General features: G+C 41.0%; 3 protein-coding genes across 7 annotated transcripts; all 3 read left to right on the top strand.

The window, feature by feature from the left end:
* The first annotated feature begins 16 nt into the window (after positions 1-16).
* On the top strand, positions 17-10,095 carry LOC114149649 (acyl-CoA-binding domain-containing protein 6). Its single transcript, XM_028025675.1, has 14 exons — positions 17-521; positions 615-761; positions 844-895; positions 986-1,086; positions 1,407-1,492; positions 7,080-7,161; positions 7,236-7,321; positions 7,422-7,509; positions 8,285-8,333; positions 8,450-8,543; positions 8,653-8,753; positions 8,853-8,937; positions 9,589-9,693; positions 9,893-10,095. The coding sequence occupies exons 1-14, from the start codon at positions 392-394 to the stop codon at positions 9,995-9,997; spliced, it is 1,311 nt and encodes a 436-aa protein (XP_027881476.1). The 5' UTR covers positions 17-391; the 3' UTR covers positions 9,998-10,095.
* LOC114149644 (nuclear factor 7, ovary-like) lies at positions 4,878-7,039 on the top strand. The gene is made up of 2 exons (XM_028025671.1): positions 4,878-5,013; positions 5,085-7,039. The coding sequence occupies exon 2, from the start codon at positions 5,102-5,104 to the stop codon at positions 6,485-6,487; it is 1,386 nt and encodes a 461-aa protein (XP_027881472.1). The 5' UTR covers positions 4,878-5,013; positions 5,085-5,101; the 3' UTR covers positions 6,488-7,039.
* Positions 10,096-12,158: 2,063 nt separating the features above from the next.
* Positions 12,159-20,923, top strand: LOC114149661 (spindlin-1-like). 5 transcript variants are annotated; one of them, XM_028025687.1, is made up of 9 exons: positions 12,159-12,459; positions 17,862-17,928; positions 18,051-18,204; positions 18,301-18,409; positions 18,565-18,613; positions 18,697-18,832; positions 19,196-19,313; positions 20,016-20,249; positions 20,323-20,923. In XM_028025687.1, exons 4-9 carry the CDS (start codon positions 18,370-18,372, stop codon positions 20,520-20,522), a joined length of 777 nt encoding a protein of 258 aa, XP_027881488.1. In that variant the 5' UTR covers positions 12,159-12,459; positions 17,862-17,928; positions 18,051-18,204; positions 18,301-18,369; the 3' UTR covers positions 20,523-20,923. The 5 variants fall into 5 exon arrangements, with proteins under 5 accessions (XP_027881488.1, XP_027881489.1, XP_027881491.1 ...); XM_028025688.1 differs by having other exon boundaries at positions 18,051-18,209; XM_028025690.1 differs by having other exon boundaries at positions 12,159-12,496.
* Positions 20,924-22,370: the final 1,447 nt, after the last annotated feature.

Raw genomic sequence — 22,370 nt, 5'->3', positions numbered from 1 at the left:
TTTAGAATTTATCCAAAAGCTAATGCTAAAGCTAAGTGTGCTAAAGGTGTTCAAAGTTAGCTGTGCTATTAGCGCAGTAGCAGAAGTGTTTCCATCACTGGACTTGACTAAAGGGTTTACTGTGTTATGATTGTATCCTTGGTTTGTATTTATTATTGGAATCTCCAGAATCATAACTTTCTGAATATTCAAGGATCCTTGAATCCTTGAAGGGAAAGATTGTTGCAACAAAAAGGACACGCCTCCTTGCTATTTTCTGCCTGCTGGACATAGAAGCGCTAATGAGTTAATCACTAACTGCACAGGTACAAATATGGGACATTAACTGGGGAAAAGCAGCTTATGTCTAAAGAAAGTTTGACCAACCTTTGAAAACCCAACTGCACTGTTGATGTTTGGCCCTGATGTGATGAGACATCGTCTGCTGCTCAGCGTCGTCAGAGGGAAGCTGTATCTGTTTGGAGGATCCTCCAGTCCTGAAGCCTCTGAATGCCTCCCAGGCGTCTACAGCTTCGACGTCGGTGAGGCCAGTGCCCCATCGCCTCCTTCCCTCCTGGTTTGGTCTTTAGCTTCACGTCTCTCGGCGTTCTGATGACGTTCCATGTTCTCTGCAGTGTCTTTGGCCTGGGAATGCCTGTCAGCCGGCGGCGTGGCTCCCAGGGTTCTCCGGTCCGGCTCTGCTGCCGCTGGAGACAACATCTACATGTACGGAGGGCGGCTGGAGGGCGAGCCAACCGACGACCTCCTGGTCTTCAACACAGGTTAAAAACTCATCCTGAATCATTTCTGTCCAGAGAAAATGAAGCATGTTGGACTGAAGTCTGGATCCTGACTTTGTTTCAGTGTCTGTCACCTGGACTCCGGTTAAAACCAGCGGATCGCTTCCTCCTGCCCTGTGAGACTCAAGCAGATCAAATCACATTGATCCACTTTAATCACTGAGTCACATCCTGGATATTCATATCGTCTGTTTCTGCCTCTCCAGATGGGGGCAGAGTTTCACTCAGGCTGGAGATCAGCTCTTCATGTTTGGTGGTTACGGAGCAGGAGGAACGTTTTGTAAGGACCTTTACGCTCTGAACACAGGTAAACTTTGGCTCAGGTTGGGATCCACTTTGAAGCAACACATCATGACACAATATGTGTTTATTTTAAACGTCTTCAACTCAATAAATAAATATGAAAATGTTGATTCTGATTTCATTACAGTAATGTTAAAATCAGCAGTACAAAACCTGGAAGTATCAAAACTTTTTAAGATTCAAATAATCCCCATGTAAAAACCAGTTTTTATGGATTTCTAACCAACTCTCCCAGTTTTTGAGACTAAATTCAGACTAAGAAACCAAAAGGAAACCTTTGTGCTCCAAGCTCTGGTTAGTTAGGGAGTCTCTTTGTGTTTTCAGAGAAGCTGCAGTGGCAGAAATGGGAGGTGAAGGGAGAATCTCCTCCAGTCTGTAGTGGACAGACACTGACTGCACACCATGACAAGGTACACACACACACACACACACACACACACACACACACACACACACACACACACACACACACACACACACACTGAAGGGGTGAACTGGTGTAGAGACACTATTAAACTGCTGAAGAAAAAGTTCTTTAGAGTCTGAAACTTTTCTTTTTTCTTTACATTTCTCATGTTTCATCATGTTTATATGACAATAATGTCCTGGTCAGGTACGAAAAGGGAAAATGTATGGAAAGCAGTTAAAAAATATCCAAAGAAAACCCCTGAAGTATTTTGAGAAATGTGAAGAACTACAGATTAAGACTACTTATTGATTGCATTGATTGATTTATTGATCAGATATTGGATTGGTTGGTTTGTTTAATTACTGGTTGTTTTTACGGACGGATGGACGCACGTTTCCTCAACCAAACTGATCAGACTACATTTCCCAGCATTCACTGCAATGAAGACTAAAACTAACCTCTGCAGTAAAACTCAGAGCATAACAACTGTAGTATTGGACGGAGAAACAGATGGATGTCCTGTTGGATGGAGAAACAGATGGATGTCCTGTTGGATGGAGAAACAGATGGATGTCTTGTTGGATGGAGAAACAGATGGATGTCTTGTTGGATGGAGAAACAGGTGGATGTCTTGTTGGATGGAGAAACAGATGGATGTCTTGTTGGATGGAGAAACAGATGGATGTCCTGTTGGATGGAGAAACAGGTGGATGTCTTGTTGGATGGAGAAACAGATGGATGTCTTGTTGGATGGAGGAACAGATGGATGTCTTGTTGGATGGAGGAACAGATGGATGTCTTGTTGGATGGAGAAACAGATGGATGTCTTGTTGGATGGAGAAACAGGTGGATGTCTTGTTGGATGGAGAAACAGGTGGATGTCTTGTTGGATGGAGAAACAGATGGATGTCTTGTTGGATGGAGGAACAGATGGATGTCTTGTTGGATGGAGAAACAGATGGATGTCTTGTTGGATGGAGAAACAGGTGGATGTCTTGTTGGATGGAGAAACAGATGGATGTCTTGTTGGATGGAGAAACAGGTGGATGTCTTGTTGGATGGAGAAACAGATGGATGTCTTGTTGGATGGAGAAACAGATGGATGTCTTGTTGGATGGAGAAACAGGTGGATGTCTTGTTGGATGGAGAAACAGATGGATGTCTTGTTGGATGGAGGAACAGATGGATGTCTTGTTGGATGGAGGAACAGATGGATGTCTTGTTGGATGGAGAAACAGGTGGATGTCTTGTTGGATGGAGAAACAGGTGGATGTCTTGTTGGATGGAGGAACAGATGGATGTCTTGTTGGATGGAGAAACAGATGGATGTCTTGTTGGATGGAGAAACAGATGGATGTCTTGTTGGATGGAGAAACAGATGGATGTCTTGTTGGATGGAGAAACAGATGGATGTCTTGTTGGATGGAGGAACAGATGGATGTCTTGTTGGATGGAGGAACAGATGGATGTCTTGTTGGATGGAGAAACAGATGGATGTCTTGTTGGATGGAGAAACAGATGGATGTCTTGTTGGATGGAGAAACAGGTGGATGTCTTGTTGGATGGAGAAACAGATGGATGTCTTGTTGGATGGAGAAACAGGTGGATGTCTTGTTGGATGGAGAAACAGGTGGATGTCTTGTTGGATGGAGAAACAGGTGGATGTCTTGTTGGATGGAGGAACAGATGGATGTCTTGTTGGATGGAGGAACAGATGGATGTCTTGTTGGATGGAGAAACAGGTGGATGTCTTGTTGGATGGAGAAACAGATGGATGTCTTGTTGGATGGAGAAACAGATGGATGTCTTGTTGGATGGAGGAACAGATGGATGTCTTGTTGGATGGAGGAACAGATGGATGTCTTGTTGGATGGAGAAACAGATGGATGTCTTGTTGGATGGAGAAACAGATGGATGTCTTGTTGGATGGAGAAACAGGTGGATGTCTTGTTGGATGGAGAAACAGGTGGATGTCTTGTTGGATGGAGAAACAGATGGATGTCTTGTTGGATGGAGGAACAGATGGATGTCTTGTTGGATGGAGAAACAGATGGATGTCTTGTTGGATGGAGGAACAGATGGATGTCTTGTTGGATGGAGGAACAGATGGATGTCTTGTTGGATGGAGAAACAGATGGATGTCTTGTTGGATGGAGAAACAGATGGATGTCTTGTTGGATGGAGAAACAGGTGGATGTCTTGTTGGATGGAGAAACAGGTGGATGTCTTGTTGGATGGAGAAAGGAAGCTAAAGGACTGAATGTAACCTGGAAACAGTCAGAGTTGGGCTGAACCAGAGACCTGGGAGCCTTGGACTGGTCCTCTGACATCATTTCAAATCTGAGTGAGCCTGATCACTGAACAAGTAGGAAAAACAGCTTCATTATTTAATATGTTGGTTAAATAAATAACTCAGCCATCCTTGTTTTATGTGTTTGGTTAATGGTTTTAATTGAAGAGTTGCTGATTGTTTGCTGTGAATAATGTTGATCTTTGTCATTTTTGATGCTTTAATGCTGTGATTTGTCTCCTATGCAAAGTTTGAACAACATACTAAAATGAAGCTGCTTTCATATCTGCATTCCTCTCTTCCTCTTTGTCTCTTTCTCTCCATTTTAATAATTTTTTTCTTACACACACTCACTGTGTTTTCATACCATAAAGCCCTGAAGTCACGTTTCCTTGTCTAGCTTAAAGCTAGTCCAGAGCATATGTTACATTTATGGTTCACGGAAAATGAAAATCACAGTTTGTGGCATATTTGCAAATTTTGATTCCCAACAGATGGACAGACGGTTGGTTGGCTGGTTGGTCAATTTGTTGGTTTTATGATTGGCTGGCTTGGTGGTTGGTTGACTGTTAGCTTTAGCTTTACTATTATAAACCACCTAGATTAGTATGAAATAACTGAAGCAACAGTTTGACTTTCCTTCTCTAAAATCTTAATCTATCAATAATTCAGTCGGCTTTAATAATGAATAATGTCTGTGTCGCTGTTTGCCAGCATAAATGGCAGAAGTTCATCAATAGTGGGCGTTTCTTCTACTGTAGTAGATTTTATTTCTATTTACTTAATTTATATTCTCAGATATATTTTATTGTTTGCATTTACAGTATTTTGTGTAATATTTAAAAATCAACATTTTAAGCCTCAGTGTGAAAAAACATTTCAGATCCTAAAAACAATTTTTTGAAAGAAGGAAGATTTTACTCAAAACCAAACATTACCTTCACCTCCAGGGCTGTAGTTTTACTGAAACTGAAGATTCACAGTAAATCCTCTAGAGGGCGCCACATCTCTGCCTCAAGACTGAAATTCCAACAGGAACTCTTAGAAAAAACAGGAAACAGTTGAGAGAAAAACTCACTGACTAAACACCCTGAGGATGACCTTTGACTCCCGCCTTCGTCTCCGACTGAAATCAAACTAACACTGAACAAGGAGAACAGAGAGAGAACCGAGCAACTAGACACTGAAACACAGACTGCTGCAGGAGGAAAAACAAGACAATCAAAGTCAAAGTAAGTTCAGAAAGTTTCTACAGGAGAGAAACTGACTTCCTGGTTTGACTTTCTGTCTGCTGTGATTTCAGCTTCACTCTGAGACAAAATGGCTTCCAGATCAGACGATGATCTCTGCTGTCCGGTCTGTCTGGAAATATTTAAGGATCCAGTTCTTCTGTCATGTAGCCACAGCTTCTGTAAGGAGTGTCTGCAGAAATATTGGAGAGACAAACCAGGAAGAGAGTGTCCAGTTTGTAAAAGGAGATCTTCTAAAGATTTTCCACCTGTAAATCTGGGACTAAAGAATCTGTGTGAGTCTTTCTTACAGCAGAGAGAGCAGAGAGCTTCAGAGGATCTCTGCTCTCTGCACTCTGAGAAACTCAAACTCTTCTGTCTGGACCATCAGCAGCCAGTTTGTCTCGTCTGCAGTCATTCAGATTTACACAAAAACCATAAATTCAAACCCATCGATGAAGCTGCTCAGCAACACAAGAAGAACCTTCAGGAAACTCTGGAGCCTTTAAAGAAGAAGCTGGAGCTCAGGAAGAAAGTTCAGGAGGAGTTTGATCAGACAGCAGAACACCTGAAGGTCCAGGCCCGACACACAGAGAGGCAGATTATGGAGCAGTTTAAGCAGCTTCATCAGTTTCTAGCAGAGGAAGAGGAGGCCAGGCTGGCTGCACTGAGGGAGGAAGAGGAGCAGAAGAGAGGGATGATGAAGGAGAAGATGGAGGCTCTGAGCAGAGAGATAGCAGCTCTTTCAGACACAGTCAGAGCCACAGAGGAGGAGCTGAGAGCTGAAGACGTCTCATTCCTGCACAACTACAAGGCTGCAGTGGAAAGAGTCCAGCGCTGCCCCCTGCTGGAGGATCCACAGCTGCCCTCAGGAGCTCTGATAGACCAGGCCAAACATCTGGGCAACCTGGCCTTCAACATCTGGAGCAACATGAAGAACATGGTGACCTACACTCCTCTGGTTCTGGACCCAAACACAGCTGGGTCAAACCTCCATCTGTCTGAAGATCTGACCAGTTTGACTGAAGGAGAGAAACAGCAGCTTCCTGATAATCCAGAGAGATTTGATTGGTGGTGGTCTGTTCTGAGTTCTGATGGTTTTAACTCAGGGAACCACAGCTGGGATGTTGATGTTGGAGACAGTTCATTCTGGGATCTTGGTGTGTTAGAAGAATCTGTTCAGAGGAAGAGATACATAAAGTCTGGATTGTTGGTTATTCGGTTGTCTTCAGGTAAATACTCAGCATTTTCTCCACCAGCTCCTTCCACTCGTCTCTCAGTCCAGAAGAATCTCCAGAGGATCAGAGTGAATCTGGACTGGGACAGAGGAAAACTGTCCTTCTCTGATCTGGATACTAACACACACATACACACCTTCACACACACCTTCACTCACAAGATGTTTCCACTCTTCTACACTGATAAAACATTAAAGATCGTACCGATGAAGATCTCAGTGATCAAGCAGCAGCTCTGATGATCTCAGCATGAAGATCAGAGAGAGAAAGAACCTCAGAGGACACAAGTCAACAGTCTAACTGTCTGATTTTACACCGACAGAAAGAGAAACAAAGGACAAACCACAGCAAGAAAAGATGTATTCATATGTAATAACAATTATAAAATTGCTGAAAAGTACATGGTACAAATTAGTAGAAGGTATATTTGGTGACGACCGTAGCCCAACATGAAGTTTATCTGAATTCAAATGTGTTTTTTGCTTTAATACAACTCAGAGTGAGAGGTCTTTGTTTCTGTTCTAGTCTCTGGATATTTTTTTATGCTTTTAGGGAGCTGATGTATAAAAATATGTGAAGTTTAATTAAAATGTGATTTAAAAAGATCCCAGCAGAACCTGCAAGTTTTCATTTGGTATTTGCTTTTGTTTCACATGTTACATGTTTGGACCTTTAGAAAACAAAATGTCACTTTGAGTGCTGCTGTTTAGCTGCGTGCTAACAGTTTTAACATGTGGAGTCTGTTTTGTCTCTTACAATCAATAAAAACATCCTGTGCCATAACACAGATATTTCTTGTATACAGTCTTTGTTGTGTTTCTTCCCTTGAAGGACATCTATCTGTTTGGAGGACAAATCTGCAGTAAGGAATCCACAGCGACGTCGTCCAATGAAATCCATAAACTCAGTATTGGTATGTGGTAGTAAAAGTGTCAGTTTGATGTAAATAAATGCAGAAGAGTGAAATATTTCATTCTGTGTCTCCAGCCAAGATGAAGTGGAAGGTTCCTCTGTATGTTGGGATTCCTCCGGCCCGTCGGCACGGCCACGCTGCCTTCATCCTGCACAGTCACGTCAGATGGCTTCTCATATATATACTCATATATATATATTTATATATCAGAATGACATCACATGTTCTCCAACACCACGTTTCTGTTCGCTGGTTCACAGCTGTATGTGTTTGGAGGGAAAAATGAAGAGCAGGATTTGAATGACTTGAAGGTGATGAAGCTGATCAATCCGTCTGAGAGACAACCAGGTACATTAACCACCTGTCCTTCCTGTCTGGAGTCAACAAAGTATAAAAACTTTAAAGTGATTCAAGTTTCAATAAAGTCAAATAATCTTCCACTAAAAAACTTTCAAAAACTCAACCTAGAAATAGAGCATTAATTCATCATTAATAGTGTAAAATACGATGTAGTCTGAATATATAATATTATAGAATAACAATATTAATGTGATTTAAAGATAGTAAACATTTGGATCACACTGGAGCTGGACAATATTATGCAGAATAGAAGGTATCATTTGTTTATTTCACATTACTTGCAACATTTGAACAATTTGAGACTTTCAGAATTAAAAAAATAATATTACAACTTTTAGAAAGAGCATTAAAAAGTAACTTTGTTCTGATAAGAAGTGAACTGAATACATTGGTTGGTTGGATCTTTGCTTTGTATTATTTTAAAATCAGCGATTAATTGGTTGTTTACCTGGTTGGATGATTGATTTGTTGGATGGTTGGCTGGATGAACAATTGGTTCGATGAGTATTGACTGGTGGTTGGTTGTTTGGATGGTTGATGTACCATTGATTGGTTGATTGGTTGAATGAACTTTGGTTTTGGTTGAGTTTTATTAGTTGGGTGGCTAATTGGTTGGATGAAAGGTTGGTTGGTTTTTGGCTGGCTGGCTGGTTGGTTAAATGGATGGTTAGTTAGTTGATTGGTTGGTTGTTTGGATGTTTAGCTGGTTGTCTTCCTGTGTGATTGACTGACTGACTGGTTTGATGAACTGGTTTTTCCCCAGTGATGAAGGAGATCCTGTCAGAGTTTGGTCTGCAGGGCGTCAGCCACAGGTTGGTGGTCCAGCAGCTGTTTCTCTGTTTCAGGTGGAGCTGATTGTCGCGCTCCACCAGAGTCTCATCTCTCAGTTTTACAAACGTTCTTTCACTCTGGTTTTTACTGCCAACAGCTTCACTCCCACTAAGGTTCCCAACGTTCGCTATGAGCTGAGCGACGCGGCTCCGTCCACCCAGCCCAGAACAGCAGCAGCAGCTAATATACAGGTGGAGCACACACACACACACACACACACACACACACACCTGCACACACACATTTCTGTTTCAGGTTTGGGTTGAAACTTTGCGATGACTCAAACTTTTCCTGCTGCAGGTTTGTGTCCACAGAGACTTCAGCGCCGTTCGAGATCAGGCCATGAAAATGATCCAGGCAGCCTTCACTCTGTTGGACCAGGAGTTTCAGAAACTAGATCGGTTCATTCATTCATTCATTCATTCATTCATTCATTCATTCATCTCTCTGTAGTTTCTGTAACTGACTAACTCTACAGATGATTTATTTTCTTTATTCAGGGAGAAGTTAGAAGTTTCTAAAGCCGCTGCAGCTCTACACCGAGACAGAAAGGAGCATGAAGCTCACAGAGAACGACACCAACAGGTTAATCTGGTTTAATCCTGTTCACTCTAATTTACAGCAAATAAAGAAATGTATGGTGCCGTTTATATAAGCGTCTGTGTAATTTAATCTAATCTAATCTGAAGAAATAATTTTGCCTAATCTGGAGAAACTCAAATCTAATCTAATCTTGATCAACTTGAATTTAATCTCGCCTAATTTGGGCACACACCAATTTAGTGCAATATAATGTAATCTGGAGAAACTTTAATCTTTTCTAATCTAATCCAGAAAAACTCTAAACTCATCTGGACAAATACTAGTGCAGTGTAATCTAATCCAACCTGGAGAAACTAATCTATTCTGGACAGATAAAGGCAGTCCAGTCTGAAGAAACTCCCATGTAATCTAATCTAATCTTGAGAAACGTTGATATAATCTGGTCAGGACAAACTCTGATCTGATGTGATCAGTTCCAAAATGACAAAATCCCAAATATTTTTGGACCGTACAGAATATAATTTAATCTCAAAAGGTTTGAGATCTCATAAACGAAGCAAATGTAATCTCAGCTGGTCTAAAGTCTCTAAACAAATCAGATTTAATCTGATAGCAACAGGTTACAGTCATTCTAATCTGGTTTCAGTTTGCAGATTATGACATTAAAATATTTTTCTTCCTGGATGTTTTTAGGAGCTGAAGGAAATGTTGGAGAAACATCGCAACCAGAACGAGGCGTTGCTACGGGCGAGAGCCGAGGAGAACGACCGAGAGAGGAGGGAGCTCAGCAGGCTGCGGGTCAGACACACACACACACACACACACACACACACACACACACACACACACACCGACACACACACCTACACACACACACACACACACACTCCTCACAGTCCTCACACTCCTGACCAGCACCTCTACTCTCTTAAATTTGACTTTAAACAGTGTTTATTTGGTTTTGGTCTGTACGTTAATCTCCTGGCCGTTTCCTCAGGAGGAGGTTCTGCAGGACCAGGAGAGGCTGAAGGAGGAGCAGAGCAGCGTCCAGAAACGCAGCGAACATCTGCTGTCCATCATGCAGCAGTTCAAAGGAATGTAGAAAACACTCAGCAAAAACCATGAAAATGGGAAATTATTTGAAATAGAAAGTTTGTTTGATTCTGACAATAAAAACTTTGAAAAGTTTGTCAAAACAAAGATGGCGTCTGTTGGATTGAATAGTAATTATACTGGAAACGAAGGAAGCTGAAACTGGTGGAAGCATGAGAAATAATTTAAAAACTACTGATTACATTAATCTAAAATAAAAAAATTATGTTTAAATGTCATGTTTGGTGTTGAATGAAAAACCCAGCAATGGAGCTCCTCCACCTCCTTTCTGAGCTAACACTCAAAAACAACCAATCAGAGCCAGGAGGAGGGTCTTAGCGCTGTCAATCATCCTCGTGTTCATGGCTCTCAAACTCTTCTCTGTTCACCAGCCTGCCATGAATAAAGCTAGTTACTATGGCCACAGATAAATGATTTTCTTCTAACGCTAAGTTGTTTCTTCGTCATTAGCACACTGAGCAGCAAGTTCATGACTTGATTGACAGCGCTAAGACCTTTGTTTTTGAGTAGGAGTGGTGTGTTTCTGCAGATTGCAATAATAACTCAGGGAAGAGGTGGAGGAGCTTGAGTTTTTTTATAGATTATTATACGTATATTAACAAATATGAACAAAAGATATAATTTTTTATAAAAGTTAAATAGTGCAGCTTTAGAAATATTTTCTGAAGGAAGAAGGGAGGAAATTGGGAACAAATTGGGAAATTTACTGAAAGAAAAACACAAGTAATGTGGAAAAGATTCTTTATGTTTCAGAATTTGGATTCTGCAGGAAATGTAGAGCAAAAATGATCTGAAACAAAAATCTAAAGTACGAAATGTTTTTAAAAATGTATTTAGTTCAGTTTGGTTCTGTTGCATTAAATCAGTTTTAATGTATGACAAGCTGCAGTTTTACATCCTTAAAAGCTGATTTAAGAAGAAAAAATAAAAATTTGCCTCAGATTTTATGTATAAAAACAATTTTCTTAATTTTGTTTTGAAATCATTCCAACATGATGATTTGCTTTATAGCTGACACTGTAGAGGAGAACAAAAGAAAACATTTCCACCTTAAACCCATCACTAAATCTGTTTATTATCCAATCACCACTGTGGACAGGTGGACATGTCCCCCAGCGTGTCTCTCTCCCAGCGTGTCTCTCTCCCAGCGTGTCTCTCTCCCAGCGTGTCTCTCTCCCGGCTGTCTGTCTCCTCCGCTGTCGCATTAAACCGAAGGACGGATCACTATTCAGCAGGGAAAAACAGCGTAATGCGCCAGTCCGGGTTCTTGTGTTTCCTCTCGGTCGCACTATTTGGCAGAAGGCAGCAGGGGCGGAGAGCGAGAGGGAGAGGGAGGGGCGTCAAGGGGCCGGCGCCACGACCGGAAGTCCGCTCAGCGAACCAAAAATAAAAGGTAGTTTCATTAAATACTGCACATGGAGATCTAAACCTGTGCAAAAAAATCATTTAAAGTTGGACTAAAATGTACAAATTCAGCTGGAATCATAATAATTGTTGCAAAGTCCTTGACAACATTATGAAATAAAATAAACCTCCACAAATCTACAGACCTGTGGTTATGATTTTACTCTGGGAATTTACTGCAAACTAAATATGAATCAGTTATTTTTCATTTACGAAGAAAATACTTAAAACTAAGCAACTGCAACTGGATATAATGCAGAAAAATTTATAATTATGATTGAACAAAACAAGAATCCAGACCTTAATGGTAAAAATGTGTCAAAAAATAAAATTATTTTTTTATTATGGGTACATCATGTAACAATGAATATCCTAAAAAATGAATTCAGACAGGAAATTTTTTAAAGTTAAAAATCAACAGTTTTTGAGCACAATTGTTTACCAAAAAGTTAAATAATGATCTTTTTCTAATGAAATAAAGGCTATCATGATAGATAGATAGATAGATAGATAGATAGATAGATTTCAATTCCTTCTGGGATTAATAAACTATTTTCTAGTAATAAACATGATTGGTAAAGTTATTTTCAAGAAGTGCTTTTAATCTGATAAGTGAGCAAAATCAGAAAGCATATTCTAATTTAGTGAATTGTAAATATATCTTAAAAATATTTTCTTTATGCCATAAAGATGAAAAAGTGCTTAAAATAAAAAAGCATGTTAGAATAAAATATATTTTGACAAATTAAATTAAGATTGACTTTTTTCTCCTTAAATAATGTATGTGGAGACACTAATTCATTTTCGAATAATAATATTAAGTAATAAAAACTATTGATTTGATGGCGTTCTCGGGCGGTTTTATTTTGAAAGGCTCAGCCGGATGTTTGGCGCCGCGCTGCTTCCACCTTGACCGCTGGAGGTGAGATGGCCGTGAAGTGTCTCTGGTTCCTGTGAAGTCGGAGCGGGCTGTGCGGACAGACCAGCGGGAGGCCAGGAACCGCTCCGTTTCCCCGCCGGGTCTCCTTCCTTCCCCCCAGTTTCACGGTAAGACCGGAGGAAGAGCCGCCCGGTCTGCCTGCAGGTAAACAACCAGCAACAACACACGGAGCGGAGCGTTCGTTTTGTTGGCTGCGTTCTCCCGCCGAGGGGGAGGGGCGGGAGAGGCAGCAGCAGACAGCCGGAGACCGAACCCAGTCCCCGGCTGTCTCCCCGTCTGGGACCGTCCCGGTCCCGGGTTGGACTCTCAGACTGTCCCGCTGTTGTTGAGTGGACTGCGGCGGGTGTCCGCCCCCTTCCCCCGTCCGATCCGTTTATAATGGACTGAGAAGATAAAGGGAAAAGGCGAGCAACATGGCTGACGCTGGCCCTGCTGCAGAACCTGCTGTTTCATTTTCTCACTGCAGACATTCATGATAAAATATCACATTTTCAACACAGTCAAAGCAGCTGCTGCGTTTTGGTTTTCATTATCCTAAATGACTGCAGCAAAACAAAAATAACAATTAAAAAATGCAGTTTTCAGCTCCAGGTCTTCCTCTGACTGATGCATTTTGGTGCATTGTCATAATCTAATGCAGCAGTAGGAGCAGGAAGAAGTTGTTGGAATGTCTGGGAACCAGAACCAGCCTGTCCTCAGAAACCTGGGCCGGTCAGTCCAGGTGAAGCGGCTCCGGGCCAATCAGAAAGCAGACGTCTCACTGACAGGAAGTGAAAGTTCATTTTCCAAACACCCCGTTTGAGAACCAGAGATTAGCCAATATCAGTCCAGACACAGAAAAATCTGATTTTCCCTCCAGTTATTAAATGCATCTAAACATTCATTTAAGTGTTTCTGCTTAAATGATGATCAGATACATTAAAACTTTTAGAATATACAGAAATATGAGCTTTTAAATATAATGTGGTTGAACACCACTTGGTCAGGTTTTTTTCCTTCCACTCAACTTTCCACTCTGACTGTCCTTTCTTGTGGACTGCTCTAGGATTTTGTTGGACATAACATAAAACTTCTTTATTCAACTAAATTTCTCAAAATCTCAATTTTGTGTGTAATTAATCCCTAAAATCTGGAATTAGAATCACATGAACTTTTATTTTAGGATTGATGCAACTTAACATTTCAGGATTGAAAAATCTTCTTTTTGTTTCTTTTTAGGCTGAAACTTTGGCTTTCATTTCCCTTGAACAATAATTATGAAGATTAACAGAAAGAAACTGAAACATTTCAGTCTGTGTGAGATTCTAATTCAGAGGTTTTCAACATGGGGGTCCTGGACCCTCAGGGGGTCGCGGTGGGACTTCATGCGGGTTGTGAGATTTCTGATTAGACATTTTTAATGTATTTTTAAAAAAATCAAAGTTATGCCTTTAAATACACATTAGCTTGAATCTAACACCTTATAAATTGATAACAGGAGGCATAAAATAATGAATTGCTCAGGTCAGAACCTAAGCAAATACAAATTTTGTTTTTAGGAAAAGTTGGGTCAATATTGATATTGGACCCCCGAATACATAAAATGGAAATAAATATTAGTTGTTGATACCGTCCCAGTTTTACTGGTCTGATACCAGTATGTTAAAAAACAACTAGCATCATCCGATACGATATTAATTCTGACATACTGTGCATTCCTACTGATTTTGTTAATTAAGACAAAAACCTGGCTTTGTGGAAAAATGATATTCTCTTCCTGGTTGCCAAGGTGACCCAACAGGTTTTCTATCAGAAGCATTTCTGGGTTCTGCTATTTCAGAACATGAATTTCTGTCCTGGTGGATGTCTGCTTGGGAAAAACATTAATATTATTAATAGTTAATAAATTCCAGGTTAATCTGAAAGAAATTAACCTGAAATGCTTCGCTGCTGATCAGGTAAACATACCGTTTGTGTCTCTGAATGTCCAGTTTAGTTTGGTGGGACTAAAACAGAAAACAAACACATTTCAGATTATTTTATAATCCCAGACTTGTGGGAACGTTTTGCAGATGTTTCCTTGGTGATCCAACATGGCGGCCCTTTAAGACATTTCCAGTACTGAAGTATGGAGTAAGGCAGTAACTGGTTTGTTATTAGAGAAGCATCTCACTGTTTTGGTGGGAGTTTATACAGTCGGTCAAACACTCATTCATGGCACCGATGTTCTTCCAAAGAAGCTGGCAAAGAGCGATCCGATCCGTAACCTCAAAACAATTCTGCAGGGTTTCTTCAGATTCCTGTGACTACTTTGCAATTCTACAACTCACGTTCCTTAAACCATCGATATTGATGTGTTTTTTATTAGGATTTTATGTTATAGACCCGACTGTGAAGCTGCAGGCAGATCGTACGTCAGTTTTATTATTCTTCTTTTATTCTTTTAGTCCATTTGTGTTCAGGCCGCCTGACTTACCGTGTTGAACCACCTTCTGCTGCAGGTCTCCTAGGGTTTGTCTCCATCAGTTTTAAACATCTGGAGTCTAAACTTTGTCTCCATTCTTTGTAAAATAGCTCAAGTTCAGTTAGAATGGGACTTTTCAGGTCTTTGTCTAGGCCACTCTAACTCATGAAGTAGTATTGATCTAAACCTTTCTACTGAAGCTTTGGCTGGATGTTTAGGTTTGTCGTTTTCTTGTCAGCTTTCTTATCCATGCTGAACACAAAAAAAGCATTCCTGCTGCATGATGCTGCCACCACCATGTCCCACCATGGGGATGATGTGCTGTGTTAGCTTGTTTGAAATCAACCTGTTGTGTTTTTATTGGCGTTGACTTCCTTAATTTTGTGAAATCAATCTTTGGTCTAGAATCAGCCAATGTCCTCTTCTGCAGTTAAAGAGGTTTGACTGTTGGCTCCGCCCACCAGGTCATGTCTGCAAGTTTGTAGTTGACAATAGTCACCCCACTGTTGCCAACTCAGCAACTTTCTTGCTATACTTAGCAACATTTCAGACAAATAAATCGGTATCGTCCAAAATCGGAATCGGTAGATCAGGCTGTTTCAGTCGGTTCATCATTAAAATGAATTTGTGAGTTTCTACCCAGATAATGAAGTGATGGAAACAAATGTTTGAAATGGGATTCAGCCCAAGAATGAATCAGATGTGAAACATGTGCAGCTTAGATGCACATGTTTCACATTTGCATGTTTTATGCTCCTTCCTTGTGCCTCCATGTTGCTGAGTAAGTATGTCGTAAAGAAGCCCGTCTTGTTGTCTCTGGGATGAAGTTCTGATGCACTTGACCGAACGTTTGGATCAGGAAACTCTGCAGGACGACCTGAGCAGAACTAGATCCAATCCAGATGTTTTTGGGGGAGGAGGAAAAAACGTTGCATTTTTCTGCACAGATCTTCTTACATCACCGGTACCGACCGTAAATCTCTGGCCGCAGTCGCTTTGTTTGTCCAGAACCGAGCGGCGGTATTCCAGCTGCGGTCTGAGGTCGGATGGAGGTGGAAGCGTTTGGCGCGCCGACCCGGTTTGTGTTCTGTCTCATGGTGACGTCCGGCATCATCCGGCTCTCTGGGGATCAGCCGATGACTCAGCGCGTCGCCCGGCACGCCTGGAGGAAAATCACCAGCAGCTGTGGCCCATTTCTGCAGAACCTTCTGAGGTTCTGGTCGGCCAGGAATGCGTTTGAGGTTTGACCATCTCCTCAGCTGGAAAAAAACAAGTTTGTCATAAAGCTTCTAGAGGAATAAAAGCTCCTTTTATCCCGCCTCTCTTAGGGTTCCAATCGGGTCGAGCCGTTTGGTTCTGGTCTGCCGTCTCTTTAAGGGAGTGAGCGGTTAGAGGGGCAGATGTTACATAACACCGACCCTGCAGATAAATAATCCACCACACGCCTCCTCACATGCTCCACTGATCAATAATTAAGGTCCCGTGTTCGGGAAGTTTTCCCCTCTGGGTCAGAACCCGATCAGCCGTCTCCTTCAGAGACGACGACTTCACGTTTAACAGAACCTCATCATCTAGAGGAGGAACTGTTGGATCTGTCAGCGTTTGACATATTAGAATCGAATCTTCAATTAAAATCATAAATATCTGCAAAACTTAATAATTCTTGACTTTCGCTGAACCAGGTTGTTTTCTGTCTCTATCGTTGTGTATGATTGGAAATAAATTTATTTTTGGAAAAAACTGAAACTCTTCCAAAGACGTCTGACGTATTTGGTGGAAAAGCAAAACAAAATCTACAAAAACTAAACAGATTTAGTGTTAAATATTATTTAAACAAAAGGTTTATATAAACCTGCCATGATAAAAGTATTTTTCTGGACGATAAATTGTCCCAGAAGTTATTGTGATAAACGATAATATTTTTGTTTTGAGATCATTTTCACATGATATAATTGAAGAACCAACGTTCTCAAATATCAATAAAATTAAATTCAAATGAATATTTGACACTGGACCTGGAAGACATTTAAAATATCCAAAACAAACAACAAATTAAATGAATTATAAAGAAAATTGAGATCAAATCACCAGACTAAAACTTTTATCATCCAGTTTTTAGTAGAAAAAGAGAAAAACAATAAATTATGCAAATAGAAATTATTGATATCAAAGTTGCATCAATTGATTGATTGGTTATTGCGACAGGCCTTGGTTTAGGCCAGTGGGGGAGTCTGGAAAAACATAAAGTATAATTCAACTTTTTTTCTTCCTCCAAACTTTCTTCTGGATGTTTCCGTCTTTACTTGTGCCTGGTGATTTGGTGATCGACTCCCCCTGCTGGTCTGGAGGATTTCCGTTTTATGAAGCGAGTTTGCAGCTTTTTATACTCACTGCTTTATTTATTTTATTTTGCTAATTGCAACATTTTCTCTTTTGCTTCTTTTTCCTGCGGTTGCAGAATTTTGTGTGTTTTGTAATTTGCATTGTTTGATTTGTTGCTATAAAGTCAACAATAATTAATGTTTTCCATGAATTCTGTTGTTTTCATCGTCTTTCATTTCAAACATGTTTTTTCTACTGGATTAAATAAATTTGAATCATTAATAGTTTGAAATTCCACCTTCACTCATTCTTTGAAATGTACTGAGAAACATTTTAAACTCACCAACATGTTAGCTTGACCTCAAGGCTGCCATCTGCTAGAATCAGATGTTTGGACTAGACCTCTGGTTGTCAAGGACATTTTTAAGGGAATCTGGAAAAATAAACATTCCTGGAGGTGAAAGTTGGATCAGACTTAGAAATAAATTGAGTTTATTAAATATTCCCAACCAGTGAGCCTGGAACAGAAACTGGGTTCTGGATACAAACGTTTTCTTCCTTTTTGTGTTTTCAAGATTTTTTAATGCTAATTTGTCGTCCAGCTCCAGGTTGTTTTAATTCAGACTGAATCTTTGCAGATGTTTTTAGTGTATCGAGCTGAAGCTCTGATTTAAAACTAAAATCTTTTACAATGTAAAACTTTTGAGTGTAAAATGTTGGACTGAACCTTTTTGTGTTTTCCAGGTTTGATTCTGATTCAGTTCAGGAGCTGAAGGACGAGCGGCTGCATCGACTCTCCTCCTGAGATCAGGTAGGACTTTATCAGGCCGTCCTGTCATGACCTTTAACCTTTGACCTGGAGAGACAGAGATGGAGCTGAAGCTCACTGATCATTTGGTTTTGCTAAAAGGAAAAAGTTTTTGTTCATCTCAGATCTTTAGGACTTCAATGGATCTGAAATAAGAATTGACCTTTGACCTCCAGAGAGGAACTTCTAGCAGGATTAATTTGATCCACATTTCATCCATCCATCCATCCATCCATCCATCCATCCATCCATCCATCCATCCATCCATCTTCATGCTCTGTGCAGTAAAATCTGTTCTGAACTTTTAAAATGGACCCTAAAGGTCATCTGAAGGTCATCTAACCCCCCTTCCCCCTCCCCTCTCTGTGGTTCCAGACCTGGAGACCCGGTTCTGGTTGTAGCCCAGTGGTGAGGCAGCCCAGCTGCCCCTCTGCCTCCAGATGAATGAAGAGCCCACCGGGTCACAGAGACACAGCTGATGCAGGTAACTGCCTCACACACACACCTACACACACATGCCCCCCCCCCCCCCCCCCCCCCCCACACACACACACACACACACACACTGCCACCATGGTTCCATCAGATGAAGTCCAGTAGAACCGGCGTTTCTGAATCGTTCCTGGTTTTTCCTCTCAGGGCATGCAGGTGTTTCTGCAAACATGATGAAGAAGAAGAATCCACACAAGTGAGTAGAAGCTTCCAGCCTCCCAGTTCCCCGTCTGACTGGGGGAACCGGGCCGGTTAACTGGGTTCTGTCTGCTCCTGCAGAAAGCATAAGAGCAGCCTTGGCCCGCCCACCAAGGTTCTGTCCCAGCCGCGGCGCAACATCGTGGGCTGCAGGATCCAGCACATCTGGAAGGACGGTGGAGGACACGTGGTGTGGAAGGGAACGGTTCTGGATCAGGTGATCTGGGTCCAACCCGCCGGGTCAAACACGCTTCAGAAACACTGAGGAAGTTTTACATTAAAGTCGACTTTTTAGACTTTAATATAGTCAAAGAAGTTTGGACCGTTTCTCTTACCCGTTCTGTTATAGCGCCGCCGCCATCTTTGTTTCTTTATCCTGCTGGATGACCAGCGGCGCCCTCTGCTGGATGGCAGACAAACTGCAACAATAAGAGAAAGTCTAAGCGGAGGTTATTAGTTGATCGACTGGAACTAATTTGAATCTAATATTTATTCATTTAATTGTTTTTAGTTTACAGATTTCAGGGATTTTTGGTTCTGGAGTTTTAGAGGAGGATAAACTAACGTTTGTTTCCACCAGGTGCCTGTTAATCCGTCGCTCTACCTGATAAAGTACGACGGGTTTGACTGCGTTTACGGCCTGGAGCTGCATAAGGACGAGCGGGTTCAGGGCCTGGAGGTTCTGCCCGACCGGCTCGGTGAGAACCAGCTCAGACGGAAACACGACACTGCAAAAACGTTTTTCATCTTGTATTTTTGAAGAGTTTTTATTATTTATGTACACATATTTACATTTATTTTTCTTGAGATCTTTTCATTCAATTTTTCCCCATAATTGGACAAATCACAAAACATTTCTGATAATGGTTCCTGAGTATGAAATAATGTGAAAAACATAAAAATTTGATAAAACTAAATTCAATACATAAGAAAAGTTACTATAGATACTGAGTTCAGTAAATTTGACATATCATTACCAAGTGATATTATACAAGGCACTTTAGCATTAGCTTCCACTAAATAAAATTTTGCTGTAGCGTTTTAGCATTAGCTGACATTAAATACTGTATTGCAAAACTAAATACTATATTGTTTTAGCACTTTAATGTTAGTTTGCGCCAAGTACTATTTTGCTGTAGCGCTTTAGCATTAGCTTCTGTTAAGTACCATTTTGGTTTAGTGTTTGCAAAACTGATGTATAGGGTTAGCGGGTTAGCGCTTTAGGGCCAGCGCAGCTAGCTTTTTAGTTAGCTGCTCTAACTTAATAGATAGATAGATAAATCTTTATTGTTTTGTGTGAATTTTCTTCATTTTTTCCTCATGTAAAGATTCTTGAGCTGAAACATTTGACAGAAGCTCAGAGACAAACTGCTGCGTCTGACAGAGTCTTTTGTCCACAGCTAAGTCGCGCCTGACGGACGTTAGCCTAGCCGATGCCATGATCGGGAAGGCCGTGGAGCACATGTTCGAGACGGAGGAGGGCCCGAAGGAGGAGTGGAGGGGGATGGTTCTGGCCCGCGCCCCCATCATGACCACCTGGTTCTACATCACCTACGAGAAGGACCCGGTTCTGTACATGTACCAGCTGCTGGACGACTACAAGGAGGGCGACCTGCGCATCATGCCCGACTCCAGTGAGTCCGCTCTCATTCGGTGTTTTCAGAGTTTCCCGTGCGTTGAGGTTAACGTGTCGCTTGGCGTCCGCAGACGACAGCGTCCCGGCGGAGCGGGAGCCCGGCGAGGTGGTGGACAGCCTGGTGGGCAAACAGGTGGAGTACGCCAAAGAGGACGGCGGCAAACGAACAGGCATGGTCATCCACCAGGTGGAGGCCAAGCCGTCCGTCTACTTCATCAAGTTCGACGACGACTTCCTCATTTACGTCTACGACCTGGTCAAGACTTCGTAAAGACTCTGCGGACGGCGCCACCCCGACGTGACGGAAAGTAAAAAAAAAAAAAAAAGCAGCTCTTGCCGACGCGACTGAAGCATTTAACCCAGCACACGTTAATCCGACCATCCAAGACAAAAACACTGAGATTAATCCCAACGGGATGAAGGCGAGTCGAGGGCATCTCAAAACCCTTTGGAGTAAATTTTCATTTCATTTTACGTTAAACTTTAATTGGTTTGAGGCCGTTAAACCTTCCTGGATGAAGAAACGGGTCCGTTTACTTTTTTAAATTGGGGAAGAACCATGAAGGCTTTTTGTTGACACAAAGCAGATCCATGGTTTTGACCATAGTAGCCGACTTCGCTTGGAAAAAAAAAGAAGTAAAACCTGAACTTTGTTGATTTCCAGTGAAAAAAGTTCTCTGATCAAATAAAGACAAGAAGAAGAAAAAGACTGGAGTTCTGGGAATGAAGGAGTTGCACTGTTTGGACTCTTTAACTCAGTGTTTGTGATCCTTTTTAATCAAGAAGCAGATATGGAGGCCCATTTCTGCCAAAAATAAAACCGACAAATAATTTGAAATTTTTAAAATCGTACCATGGATCAGTATTATCACCTAGGAAAATTAGTTTAAAGTGGTTTAAAAATATGTAAGAAAATATTTTACCTGTTTTTTTCACAGTTTCAAAATTAGAAATTAATCAGTTAGCACAAATTAACAAGCCCTCACCCAACGTTGTTTTTTTAAGAATGGAAAATTTAATGTTTGGCCTATATCTCAAATTCTGATTGAGTGCATTTTTTTGAGATTCTTTTTTTACCGCATCACAAATGACATTCAGTGCAGAATTTTTTCTAAAAAAAAAATAAAAGCCGCCTAGTCACAGATTAATCACAGACAGGAAGTTGGGCATGAAAAATATCCATCAAAACTCTGAGATAAAGAAAATAACATCTGTAAACATCAGCCTCCACATTTCCTGACACCCCTGGTAGCCGCGCCGCGTCGTACTGGATCAGTACCAAAAACTGTTTTCTCTGAGGGGGAAGCAGATTTTTATTCCAAATGTCCTGACATTACAAAGAATTAAACAGTAGAGAAACAGGCCCACAGCAACACAGATCCTCCACCGAACTTAACAGTTTTTCTCCTTTGTTTCACAGCAGAAACATCCTGGAGTGTTTGTTCCTGCAGAACTCAGTCAGCTGCTTTTCCATTACAAACCTGCACAAAACTTTGTCAATATTTCACTAATGTTAAAAAACACAATTTTGCAACTGCGATGTTTTAATTGAATAAGAAACACAATTAAAATAAAATCACACATGAATAAGTTCAACACCATCATTCTAAAACTACTTCCTGTTGTCATCTTCTTGGTTTCCACCAGTAGCAACATCCTGTTGATCACGTGACTCGTGAAGCGAAAACCTTTGTTTCTGTTGCTTTTTGCAAAATAAACCAATTTTCATAGGGCCAAAAAATCCACTTGCTGCTAGCACCAAAACCTTTTACTGAAAAACGAGATTTGTTTTTTTTTTTAAATTAATGAATTTATTTTCAAAACATCAAATTTCGCAATTATATGTTTAATGGAAATGCAGCTGCCGCCCTGCCCATTTATAGTATCAAAACTGAGAGAGAGATTTTTTTTTATTAAGATAATTAAACAGAAATATTCATGTAACCGGATCAATTGTTGAGTTTTTCAGGTTGAGGTTGTTACTGGAATAATTCCTGCCTTCGTTTCTTCACCAGGGATGCCAAAAAGTGTGGAGGTTGCTGAGCGTTTGTGTCAAACAGTAGCTGGACGTGTTGGTAAAAAACCACTGAAAGTGTTAAACATCCAGCTGTTGTACAGA

Source organism: Xiphophorus couchianus, chromosome 8 (genome assembly GCF_001444195.1).
Source record: "Xiphophorus couchianus chromosome 8, X_couchianus-1.0, whole genome shotgun sequence".
Classification (NCBI taxonomy): domain Eukaryota; kingdom Metazoa; phylum Chordata; class Actinopteri; order Cyprinodontiformes; family Poeciliidae; genus Xiphophorus; species Xiphophorus couchianus.
The sequence above is the reverse complement of the archived record's forward strand: the minus strand, read 5'-3'. Positions and strand labels throughout refer to the sequence as shown.

What these genes read in the sequence shown, in the direction of transcription:
- LOC114149649 (XM_028025675.1), top strand. Translation starts at nt 392, where the DNA reads ATGTTTGGCCCTGATGTGATGAGACATCGTCTGCTGCTCAGCGTCGTC. An exon ending in GGATCGCTTCCTCCTGCCCT is followed by an intron (nt 896 to 985) that starts GTGAGACTCAAG and finishes CTGCCTCTCCAG; the next exon opens with ATGGGGGCAGAGTTTCACTC. An exon ending in TGACTGCACACCATGACAAG is followed by an intron (nt 1,493 to 7,079) that starts GTACACACACAC and finishes CTTCCCTTGAAG; the next exon opens with GACATCTATCTGTTTGGAGG.
- LOC114149644 (XM_028025671.1), top strand. Translation starts at nt 5,102, where the DNA reads ATGGCTTCCAGATCAGACGATGATCTCTGCTGTCCGGTCTGTCTGGAA.
- LOC114149661 (XM_028025687.1), top strand. Translation starts at nt 18,370, where the DNA reads ATGAAGAGCCCACCGGGTCACAGAGACACAGCTGATGCAG. An exon ending in CAGAGACACAGCTGATGCAG is followed by an intron (nt 18,410 to 18,564) that starts GTAACTGCCTCA and finishes TTTTCCTCTCAG; the next exon opens with GGCATGCAGGTGTTTCTGCA. An exon ending in GGTTCTGCCCGACCGGCTCG is followed by an intron (nt 19,314 to 20,015) that starts GTGAGAACCAGC and finishes TTTTGTCCACAG; the next exon opens with CTAAGTCGCGCCTGACGGAC.